This window comes from Miniopterus schreibersii (assembly GCF_964146895.1).
Source record: "Miniopterus schreibersii genome assembly, chromosome: 15".
In the NCBI taxonomy this organism is placed as follows: Eukaryota; Metazoa; Chordata; class Mammalia; order Chiroptera; family Miniopteridae; genus Miniopterus; species Miniopterus schreibersii.
Window position 1 is genome coordinate 14,352,863 of NC_138115.1, and position 12,608 is coordinate 14,365,470.

Below are 12,608 nucleotides of genomic sequence, written 5' to 3' on the forward strand. Positions count from 1 at the left end.
TAGTAAGATCCTAAACTCACTTCCTCTCATGGACACACTGAGTCTACAGCTACATATGGACAATTTCCTTCGGAAAAACCCTAAAAACTGGCCCACTGACTCCTACACATCAGGCAAGTGAGAAAGACCACACTGAGGCCACTAGGAGAGGCTGAGACACAATCAAGCCAAAACCCTACCTCCAGCATGGCAATCCACCAGTCAGGAGGGAACTCAAAACACAGAGCTTTGAGTTCCCTGAGGAGCAAAGGGTTTGAACCCCACATCATACTTTTAAAACCTGCACTTGAGAGATGAACACCCAAAACATCTAGCTTTGAAAATCAACAGGACTTGCAAACATGAAACCACAAGGGCTCACACATGAATTCACTTGCCCCAGGGCCCAATGCATAGGCAGCCAAATGTGTCCAGACTCTATGTGAAAGAGGATCGTTAACTTTTATTCAAACATTGGCCAGAGAGGCAGGCACCTAACAACACACATCTAGGGGCCTTCTGGGATACCCTCCAGAGGACTGTGGCTAGCAGGTGACTTTAACTAGATGGGTCCCCACCACACCAGGCACGTGCCAAAATTGAGCACCCCCTCTGCCTCGTTCCAGCTGACATGTGACATCTTCATACTCTCTGTGACCCATTCCAGAGCACCAGTATCTCCTGGAGGTAAACTGTAACACGCATCTGGGGTCCCACTTTTTGTGACTGCTGCCAGGAGAATGCCCCTTTATGTCCCGGCTCTGGAGGCCATGAGGGCTTGCATTCCTGGGTCCTGTAACAATTGGAGAGACCGTTCTTGGCAGGCTACCACCCCCAGGGAACTGCATGCACAGCAGACTAAAACATACCACCAGATTTTCTAAGATTCCTATTTGCTTGTCCAGGTTTGGCAGGCTTCTAATTTGCAAACACAAGCCATTATATGCAATCTTCATGTTCTTCCTCTGCCTTGCTAGAACTAGTTGGCTTTCTTTTTTTAGAGATCTGTAGTGATTTCACTTTTATTTCCTTCACCTTACGTCAGTCATGAAATTTCAGTGATTCTGGGGTGGGGGAAGAAGTCAGGCAATGCTAAGAATCCTCAGGGTTGTGGTCCACATGGCCCAAGGAGGTGCAGGAAGGGCAGGCCTCCCTGGGTTAGCTGGAATAGCACCATCTGCCTGGCCAGCAGGTAGGCAGTGTTCCGAGAGTGAGAGACCCGGTACACGATGTCTGCTGTGGCTTCCAGCTTGTGCAGCCCAGTGAGGCCATCGCCAGTAGTATGAAGTGAGTTGGCGATCAGCTTGATGGCTTTGGAATCACCCTCAGCAGAGATGATGACTGCTTTCTTCTGCTGCTCAGTCTTTTCCACCAGAGGGCCTTATACACTCATCTGGAGCCGATTTTTGCAATGACAATGCACGGGACACGTACAGATTACCGAGCTCTTATGGCCAATAAGGCTAATGCTTCTGGTCAAATAGCACTGTATATATCTGCATACTGTACAAGCTGTTGCTTTAGGGGGTCTGATTTCCAATCAGCCTGAATCTAGGTGCTGACTGAGAACTTCCATTCTGGGACAATGACATGTTTTTGCATACTCTCAACGACTGGGAGTTATTAAAAATAAAGTAGGCTGCTTGTACAATCACACAGGTTTGAGAGAGAACCAAGAGCAAGGGTAGGGTTGAATGATAAGGTTCATGTCCTAAGGCTACACCAATACTCAGAGAAGTGGCTGTTAAATTTAATGCACAAAAACTAACACAAAGTCCAGCAAAATGAGGAAATAGAGGAATATGTTCCAAAGGAAAGAACAAGATAAAGGAAAAGAGCCTTAATGAACTGGAAATAAGCAGTTTACCTGATAAACAGTTCAAAGTACTGGTCATAAAGATACTCCAAACTGAGAAGAAGAATGGGTGAACATAATGAGAAGTTCCATGAAGAGGAAATATAAGAAAGTACTAAACAGAAGTCACAGAACTGAAAAATGCAATAACTGAAGTAAAAAATATACTAGATGGGTTCAAGAGCAGACTATAAGAATCAGAAGGAAGGATCAGTGAACCTGAAGACAGGGCAGAGGAACTCAATCAATCAGAGCAGGAAAAAGAAAAAAGAACACACAAAAAAAGGTGAAGATAGCTTAAGAGACTTATGGAAGACATCAAGCAGACCAACACATTATAAGGGGCCCAGAGCAGAAGGAAAAAAAGGCAGAATTATTATTTAAAGAAATAATGGCTGAATATGTCCCTAACCTGGGGAAAGAAACTGACTCCAGATCCGAAAAGCCCAGAGAGTTCCAAATAAGATGAACCCAAATAGACCACACCAAGATACATTATAATTAAAATGTCAGAAGTTAAAGACTAGGAGAAAAATCTTTAAAATAGCAAGAGAAAACAACTTGTTACATACAAGGAAATGCCCATAAGACTGAGCTGATTTTTCAACAGAAACTTTGCAGGCCAGAAGGGAGGAACACAATATATTCAGTGTGATGAAAGGGAAAAAATCTACAACCAAGAACACTCTGGTTGACAAGGTAATCATTCAGAATTAAAGGAGAGATAAAGAGTTCCCCAGAAAAGCAAAAGTTAAAGGAGTACATTGCCACTAAACTGACATTATAAGAAATGTTAAAGGGAATTCTTTAAGTGGAAGAGAAAAGACCAAAACTAGAAATAAGAAAATGTTAAAAAAAAAACAAAAAAAAAACAGATCTCCCTAGTAAAAGCAAACATATAGTAACGGTAGTAGACCAACCACTTATAAAGTTGGTATGAAAACAATTAAAATGACAGTAAGTACATACCTAGCAATAATTACTTTAAGTGTAAATGGACTAACTGCTCCATTCAAAAGACATATGGTGGCAGAATGGTATGACATCATAATAAAGGGATCCATCTAACAAGAGAATATAACACTTGTAAACATCTGTGCAACCAACTTAGGACCAGCAAAACACAGCAAATATTAACAGACATAAAGGGAGCGACTGACATTAATACAATAATAGCAGGGGACTTAAATACCCCACTTAAGTAAATGGAGAGATAATCCACACAAAATCAACAAGGAAATATTGGCCTTAAGTGACAAGTGACACATCAGACTAGATAGACTTAGTAGATATGCACAGAACATGCCATCTCCAAACAGTAGACTGCACATTATTTTTAAGTGCACACAAACATTTTCCAGAATAGGTCACATGTTAAGCCACAAAATAAGTCATTAAGTTTCAGATTAAAATTATGGCAGGCATCTTTTGGAACCACATGGTGTGAAACTAGAAAATAATTATAAGAGGGAAACTGGAAAGAATACACGTGGAGGCTGAACAACATGCTACCAAGCAATCAATGAGTCAATGAAGAAATCAAAGAGGAAATGAAAAAAAATACCGAGACAAATGAAAATGGAAACAATACAAAACATATGGGACACAGCAAAAGTTATTCTAAGGGGGGAAGTTATAATAATACAGGCCTACCTCAAGAACCAAAGAAATTTCAAATAATCTACACTTACGCCTAAAAGAAGTAGAAAAATAAACAAAGCCCAAAATTAATTAGAAGGAATAAAGACCAAAGCAGAGGTAAATGAAACTGAAGTTGGAACCTCAGTCTCCCTGATTTCAAACTATACTACAAAGCTACACAGTAATCAAAATAGTATGGTACTGGTACAAAAGCAGACACATAGGACAATGGAACAGAATAAAGTGCTCAGAAATAAATATCAGACCTGAAACCATAAAACTCCTAGAAGAAAACAGAGGCAATAAACTATGTGACATTTCTCATGGCAATATTTTTTTTCTGACATATCTCCTTGGGCAAGGGCAACAAAGTAAAAATTAGCAAATGGGATCACATTGCACAGTGAAGGAAACCACCAACAGAACAGAAAGGCAACCTACTGACAAGGATTTGATACCAAAATATATAAAGAACTTATAAAACTCAATAAAAAAAACAAATAATCCAATTAAAAGATGGACAGAAAACCTGAAGACACATCTCCCCACTGAAAAAATACAGATGGCAAAACACAAAAGATGCTCAACATCACTAACCATCAGGGAAATGCAAGTAAAAATGACAATGAAACATCATCTCACACCTGTCAGAATGGCTGTTATCAAAGACAAGAAACAACAGTGTTGGTGAGGATGTGGAGGAAAGGGAACCCTTGGGCACTGGTGATGGGACTGTAAACTGGCACAGCCACTATGGAAAACAAACAGTATAGAGGTTCCACAAAAAATTAAAAGTAGAACTACTATAATTCAGCAATTCAGTTTTGGGCATTTACCTGAAGAAAACAAAAACACTAATTTGAAAAGATATACGTACCCCTATGTTCCCTGCAGCATTATTTACAATAGCAATGATATGAAAGAGACTAGGTGTCCATGCACAGATAAAGGAATAAAAAAGATGCAGTATTTATATACAATGTAATATTACTCAGCCATAGAAAAGAATGAAATCTTGACACCTGTGACAACATGGATGGGCATAGAGGGCATTATGCTAAATAAAATAAGTTAGAGAAAAACAAATATGGTATAATTTCACTGATAAGTGGAATCTAAAACACTAAACACATGAACAAACAAAACAAAACAGACTCACATGGAGTACAAATTGACAGTTGCCAGATGGTTGGGTAATGGGGGATGGGCATAAAGGTGAAGGGGATTAGAGGTAAAACTTATAGTTATAAAATAAGTCACAGGGATGGTCCTGGCTGATGTGGCTCAGCTAGTTGAGTGTATTCCCATGCAATGAAAGGTAGCCAGTTGGATTCCCAGTCAAGGTGTGTGTGGGAGGCAATTCATCGATGTTTTTCTCTCAAATCAATAAAAACATACTAAAAAAAGTTACAGGGACGTAACATACAGCATAGGGAATACAGGCAATAATCACGTAATGACTTTATATGGTGATAGATACTTATTAGATTTCTCATGATGATCACTTTGTAAGGCAGGTAAATAAATCACTATGTTGTACAACTGAAACTAATATAATAGAGTATGTCAACTATACTTTAATCAAAAAGAACTTTGTATTTCAGAATAAAATTTTATTTAAAAATAAACATAAAATGTGGGGGCCAGAGAGTAAAAATGAAGCACTTTAGAATCCATTCAAACTCAAGTTGTTACCAACTTAAAATCAACAGTTATAAATATCAGTTGTTGCCCTGCCTGGTGTGGCTCAGTTGGTTGGGCAACGTCCTGTGCACCAAAGGGTTGCTGGTTTGATTTCCAGTCAGGGCACATGCCCAGACTGTGCCGTCAATCCCTCGTAGGGGGCATGTGGGAGACAGCCAATCAATGTTTCATTCTCACATCAATGTTTCTCTGTTTCTTTCCCTCTCCCTTTCTTTCTCTTTCAAAAAAAAAAAATCAATAAATATCAGTTGTTATATATAGGTCTCATGGTAACCACAAAGCAAAAACACAAAAGAGAAAAAGATTCTAAGTACACCGCTAAAGAAAACATAAAAACACAAAGGAAGAGAGTAAGAGAAGAAAGGAATGAGATAAACTACAAAACAGCCAGAAAACAATTAATAAAATGGCAGTAAGTACATACCTACCAACAGTTTAAAATAAACAGACTAAATTCGCTAAGCAAAATACATAGAGTGGCTAAATGGATATAAAGATTAAGACCCATCTACAGTAGTCCTCCATTACCTGTGAGGGATATGTTCCAAGATCCCCAGTGGATAACTGAAACCACAGATAGTACTGAACCCTATGTATGTTTTTTCCTATACATACATGCACTTTATGGCTTCTCTATGACACATCCCAACTGTGAGCATCACTATTCTTGTGTTTTGTGGCCATTATTAAGTAAAATGAGGATTACCTGAGCACAAGCACTGTGTTGCTATGACAGTTGATCTGATAACAAAGTGACTGATGGGAAGGTAGCACATACAGAGTGGATTTTCTGGACAAAAGAATGATTCGTGTCCTAGGTGGGACAGCACAAGATTTCATCACACCACTCGGAATGGCATGTGACTTAAAATTTGTTTCTTTCCGGAATTTTCCCTTTAAAATTTTTGAACCAGTCAATTGAAGTTAACTGAAACCACATAAAGTGAATCTGTGCATAAGGGAGGGCTATAAGAGACTCACTTCAGATGTAAGGACACACACAAACTAAAAGTGAAGGGATGTTAAAGAAGGGCATTATATAATGATAAAGAGGTCAATCCAATAAGAGGATATAACATGTGTAAATATTTATGCACCCAACATAGGAATGCCTAAATATATAAAGCAAGTATTAATAGACAAAGAAATAGCAATATAATAATAGATGTTAATATCCCATTTACATCAGAAAATCAATAAGAAAACATTGACCTTAAATGAAATGTTAGACCAGATATAATTTAGATATATACAAAACATTCCATCCAAAAGCAACAGAATGCACATTTTTCTCAAGTGCACACAGAACATTATCCAGGATACATCGTGTGTAAGGCCATAAAACAAATCTTAATAAATTTATGAAGACTGAAATCATACCAAACACTTTCCAACCACAATGGTATGTAACTAAAAATAAATTACAAGAAGCACGGAGAGCATGGTTCAGTGGTTGAGCACTGACCTATCATACAGGAGATCATGGTTCGATTCCTCGTTAGGGCACATGCCCAGGGTGCAGGCTTGATCCCCAGTAGGGGGCATGCAGGAGGCAGCAGATCAATGACTCTCTCATCATTGATGTTTCTCTCTCTCTCCCCACTCTGAAATAAAATATATTATAAAAAAAAAAATTACAAGAAAACTAAAAAATTCACAAATATGTGGATATGCTACTCAATAACCAATGGGTCAAAGAAGAAATCAAAAGAATTTCAAAAAATACCCTAAGACAAATTAAAATGGAAATACAACATACTGAAACTTATCAGATGCAGTGACAGCAGTTCCAAGAGAAAAGTTCATCACAATAAATGCCTACATCAAGAAACAAGAAAAATCTCAAATAACCTAAGTACACCTCAAGGAGCTAGAAAAAGGAGAATAAATAAAAACCAAAGTTAGTAGAAGTTAAGAAATAAAAAAAGCAGTGGAAATAAACAAAATAGAGACTTAAAAAACAACAGGAAAGATCAATGAAACTAAGAGCCGGTTCTTTGAAAAGATAAACAAAATTGACTGACCAACCTTCAGCTAGATTCACCAAGGAAAAAAGAGAAAGGACTCAAATGCAGACCTATTATCAGTAAGGAGAATGAGTAATTAAAAGCCTCCCAACAAACAAAAGTCTAGAACCAGATGGCTTCACTAGTAAATTCTACCAAACATTGAAAGAATTATTACCAATCCTTTTACAAAAAAATTAGAAGAGAAGGGAATGCTTCTATACTAATTTTATGAGACCAGCATTACACTGATACCAAACCTAGATGAGTATGCCACAAGAAAGTAAAATCACAACTCAATATCCCTGATGAACACACATGTAAGAATCCACAACAAAATATTAACACAATGAATTGAACAATATGTTAAAAAAGATTACACACCATGAGCAAGTTGGATTTATTTCAGGGATGAAAGGATGGTTCAATACACACAAATCAATCAATGAGAGACACCACATTAATAAAGAATACAGATCATATGATCATCTCAATAGATGCAGAAAATCATTTGACAAAACTGAAACACCCATTTAATTTATGATAAAAACTCCCAAACAGGGGGTATAGAGGAAACAAACCTCAACATAATAAAGGCCACATACGACAAGCCCACAGCTAACATACTCAAAGGTGAAAAGTTGAAAGCTTTAGGAACAAGACAAAGGATGCCCACTCTCACCGCTTTTATTCAAAACAGTAATGGAAGTCCTAGCCAGAGCAATTAGGCAAGAAAAAGAAATAAAAAGCATCCAAATTAGCAAGGAAAAAGTGAAACTGTCACTAAGACTTCTTAGAACAAACAAATTTAGTGAAGTTGCAGGATACAAAGTTAATATACAAAACTGTTGCAGTTCTAGACACCAATAAGAAACTATCAGAAGGAGAAGAAAATAATCCCATTTACAAATGCACCAAAAAGAATATTTAGGAATAAATTTAACCAAGGAGATGAAAGACCTGTACACTGAAATCTGTAAGACATTAATGAAAGTTCAAGAAGACACAAATGAATGAAAAACTACTTCATGTTCACAGATTGAAAGAATTAATGGTGTTAAAATATCCACACTACCCAGAAAACCACAGATTCAATGAAATTCCTATTAAAATCCCAGTGGTACCCGGATGGGCATGGCTCAGCGGTTGAGCATCCACCTAGGATCCATGCGATCATGGTTCAATTCCCTGTCAGGGCACATGCCCAGGTTGCAGTCTCAATCCCCAGTTGGGGGCGTGCAGGAGGCAGTCAATCAACGACTCCCTTTCATCATTGATGTTTCTCTCTCTCTCTCTCCCTCTCTCTTCCTCTCTCGGAAATCAATAAAGATATATTTAAATAAATAAATAAAAATCCCAGTGGCATTTTTCACAGAAATAGAAGAAATAATCCTAAAATTTGTATGGAGCCACAAAAGACCCTAAAAAGCCAAGGCAATCTTGAGAAAGAATAACAAAGCTGGAGGCAACACACTCCCTGATTTCAACCTATACTTCAAAGCAATCACAATCAAACAATATTGTAATAACATAAAAACAAAAACACAGATCAATAAAACAGAATAAGAGAGCCCACAAATAAACCCACACATATATGGTCAATTGATTTATAACAAAGGAACCAAGATTATACAGTTTCTTCAATAATTGGTGCTGAAAAACCAGAGAGCCAAATGCGAAAGAATGAAATTGGACCAATATTTTATACACAAAAATTAACTCTGGATTAAAGGCTCGATTATTAAGACCTAGAAACATAAAACTCCTACAGCATAGGTAGTACACTCCTTGACATCAGTTGTGGTGATCATTTTTTGGATCTAATACCAAAAGCAAAAGCAACAAAAGTAAAGTAAACAAGTGGGATTTCATCAAACTAGAAAGTTTCTGCACAGCAAAGAAAACCATCAAGAAAATGAAAAGGCATCCTACTGAGTGGAATATTTGCAAATCATATGTGATAAGGGTTAATATCCAAAATATGTAAAGACTTCATACAACACATGGCGAAAAAAAATCCACAAAGAATCCGATGAAAAAATGGGCAGAAAATTCAAACAGACAATTTTCCAAAGATGACATACAGATAGCAAATAGGTACATAAAAAGATGTTTAACATCACTAATCATCAGGGAAGTGCAAATAAACACCACAATGAGATATCACCACAAACCTCTTAGAATATCTATTATCAAAAAGACAAGAAATAAGTGTTGAAAAGGATGTGGAAAAAAGAGAACCCTTGTTCACTGTTGGTGGGAATGTAAATTGGCATTTTAATTAAGATGTGTCTTGCTGTGGGCCTCTTTGGGTTTCTCTTGTTTGGGACCCTCTGTTTCCTGGACTTGTAAGTCTATTTCTTTCCCCAGGTAGGGGAAGTTTTCTGTCATCATTTTTTTCAAATAGGTTTTCAATTTCTTGCTCTCTTTCTTCTCCACCTGGCATCCCAGTAATACAAATGTTGGGCCTCTTGAAGTTGTTCCAGAGACTCCTTACATTATCTTCATATTTCTGGACTCTTTTCTTTTTGCTCTTCTGGTTGGGTGTTTTTTGCTTCCTCATGTTCCAAATTGCTGATTTGATTCTCAGCGTCCTCTACTTTACTGGTGATTCCATGTAAATTATTCATTTCAGTTTGTGTAGGCTTCATTTCTGATTGGTACTTTATTATGTCATCAATTGTCTCACTTGTTTTCTTAATAGTCTTACTAATATCCTGCCTGCATGCTCTGTGGGGGGAGGGCTCGCCAAAGGAGCAATGGCCTCTACCAGCTCTTCTCTCTGGGAGAAAGCTGCCCCTCCACCTCTCACCCCAATCTCAGGCAAGTCAGTTCCTCCCCGAATGTCCCAGGTTCCTTTCAAGCTGCTGCCCAGCACTGGAGCTCAGAGGGAGCACATCTGAGTCCGTGCGCGGGCCCTTTAAGAGGAGCTGCCTGGGATTCCCGCAGCCTCCAAGTCCCTCAGCCTCAATTTCTGCTGGTTTTTACAGCCTGAAGTTGTGGGGACTTCTCTTCCCGGCCCTGGAACCCTGGGCTGGGAGCCTATTGTGGGGCTGGGACCCCTCGCTCCTCCGGGAAACCTCCACCACCGAGATGTCCCTCCCGGGTTTAAACCATGGCACCAGGTGTAGGCTCTCAGGCGAATCTCCGAGATTAGCCCAGATCAGCCCACGTCTCCGCCCCTCCTACCAGTCTCGATGCTTCTTCAGATCCCTCGTTGTAGGGCTTCTGTTCAGCTAGATTTCAGGAGGTTCTGAGTGATGGTTGCTCTGTATTTTAGTTGTAATTCTGATGTAGTTGTAGGAGGTGGCAGGTACAGCAGTTACCTACGCCGCCATTTTGTTGACTCTCTCCCTTTACTTTTTAACTTACTGAAAACCTTGAATTCCTTAAATTTTAAAACTTTAAATTAATTGAACTTAATTCCAATTGTGACTTTAATTTTAAGTAAATTTTAAACCAAATAACAATTTCTAAACAAATACCTGTTTGCACACCAGTATCCTTCTTAGGAGAGTTCATAGAATTGATACAGGTGTTCATTTTACTAACTTCATCCAAGCCATGTCTTGAGTTTGAAATGTTGTTAGTAGATTCACTAAACTCCACTTGTATAGTATCAACTGGCAAGAGAAATAAATTATCTGATAAAATGATAGTTCAGGAGTATTAAATTATGAGTAGCAACAACTAAATATGCACAAGACTGTTTAATCAATATTAAAAATGCAAAATAATTTAGAAGGGCTAGCCTAACGTTTCTTACAAAAAGTTATCTGTATTCTTATCCCTTACTGAATATAGGGAGACCACTTAATAGATGTCTCCATAAAAATGGGTACAGAATATTCATTTTACCTACTGTGATATAAACAAGAAAATATATGTGAAACGGTACTGAAAAGCGTAACATTCCTTAGTTGTACTCTTAAGACATTTCCCAAAAAATCCATGTTATAAAGGTATATTATATATAATTCCTTTAAATTCCTTTAAAAATATTTAGTTAATAGGTGTGTTAAAGGTATTAAAAATAGTCAATTATTTCAAAATCAACTTCAAACAAAATATTATAAATTAAATTCTAGTTAAGTGCTTACCACCAAGATTTTTAATCAATCTAGAAGTGTCATGTCCCTTTTGAGCCAATTCTCGGATTCTCTTTTCTTGTTTTAGTCTCTGTGCCAGCTCCTGTGCTCTCTGCATCGTTTGGAACAGTTCATTTGTCTTGAGAGTTATAATTTCCTATCAATGTTAAAGTGCAAAAATTTATTAAATAAATTATCAAACACATACAAACTTGACTATTCTCTTAGTAGGTATTTCTAAGCTCCTACTAAGTGCCAGGCTGTATTCAAAATACTGGGAGTAGAAGAGTCAACAGGGCAAATTTTTTCTCTTTGGAAGCTTACATTTTTAGTATCTTTTTTTTTTTTAAAGCAGTGTCAGTCTTTTTAATTTTAGCCACTCTAGTGGATATAAAATGGCATTTCATTGTGGTTCTAATTTACATTTCACTGATAACTAATGAGATTGAACTGCTTTTTAAATACTCACTGGCTGTTGTTCTTTTGTAAAGTTGTATAGTACCTGTTCCAGTCTTTTTGCTCATTCTTTTGTTGGGTTTCTGTCCTTTTGCTGTTGATTTACAGGATTTTAATTTTTTTTTTTTTTTTTTTTTTAAATACATCTTTATTGATTTCAGAGAGAGGAAAGGAGAGAGAGAGAGAGAATGATAGATCAATGATGAGAGAGTCATTGATCTGCAGCCTCCTGCACACCCCCAACTGGGGACCGGGCCTGCAACCCGGGCATGTGCCCTGACCAGGACTCGAACCCTGATCGCCTGGATCCTAGGTCAACGCTCAACCACTGAGCCACGCCCGGCTGGGCAGGATTTTAGTTTTTTAAATAATTTTTGTATTTTTCAATTAGAGTTGACACACAATATTATATTAGTTTCAGGGGCACAACATAGTGATTAGACATTTATATCTTACAAAGTGATCATCCCAGTAAGTCTAGTACCCATCTGACACCATACATAGTTATTACAATATTATTGACTCTATTCCCTATGCTGTACTTTACATCCCATGACTCATTTTATAATTGGTAATTTGCACATCTTATTCCCTTCCCCATTTTCAATCAACCCTCCCCTCCATCTGACAAACCATCAAAATGTTCTCTGTATGTATAAGTCTATTTATGTGTTGTTCATTTATTTTGGTTTTTAGATTCCATATGTAAGTGAAATCATATGGTATTTGTCTTCTTTTGACTCACTCATTTAGCACAATTCCCTCTAGGATCTATCTACGTTGTTGCAGATGACAAGATTCCATTCTTTATTTATGGCTTAGTAATATTCCATTGCATACATGTACCACCTCCTTTTTAGTAATATTCCATTGTACACA

At 37.6% G+C, this 12,608-nt stretch overlaps 1 protein-coding gene across 9 annotated transcripts in view; it reads right to left on the bottom strand.

Moving 5' to 3' along the window:
• CCDC66 (coiled-coil domain containing 66) overlaps positions 1-12,608 on the bottom strand; it is a 43,802-nt gene that overhangs the window by 7,285 nt on the left and 23,909 nt on the right. For all 9 annotated transcript variants that reach the window (XR_014000362.1, XM_081159530.1, XM_081159528.1 and 6 more), the window contains 2 exons: positions 11,286-11,430; positions 10,671-10,808 (listed from right to left, as the gene is read on the bottom strand). Coding sequence is in view for 8 of the 9 variants with exons in the window: in XM_081159530.1 (XP_081015656.1) it covers positions 10,671-10,808; positions 11,286-11,430 (283 nt within the window). In the remaining variant the exon portion in view is untranslated. The remainder of the gene's footprint in view (positions 1-10,670; positions 10,809-11,285; positions 11,431-12,608) is intronic.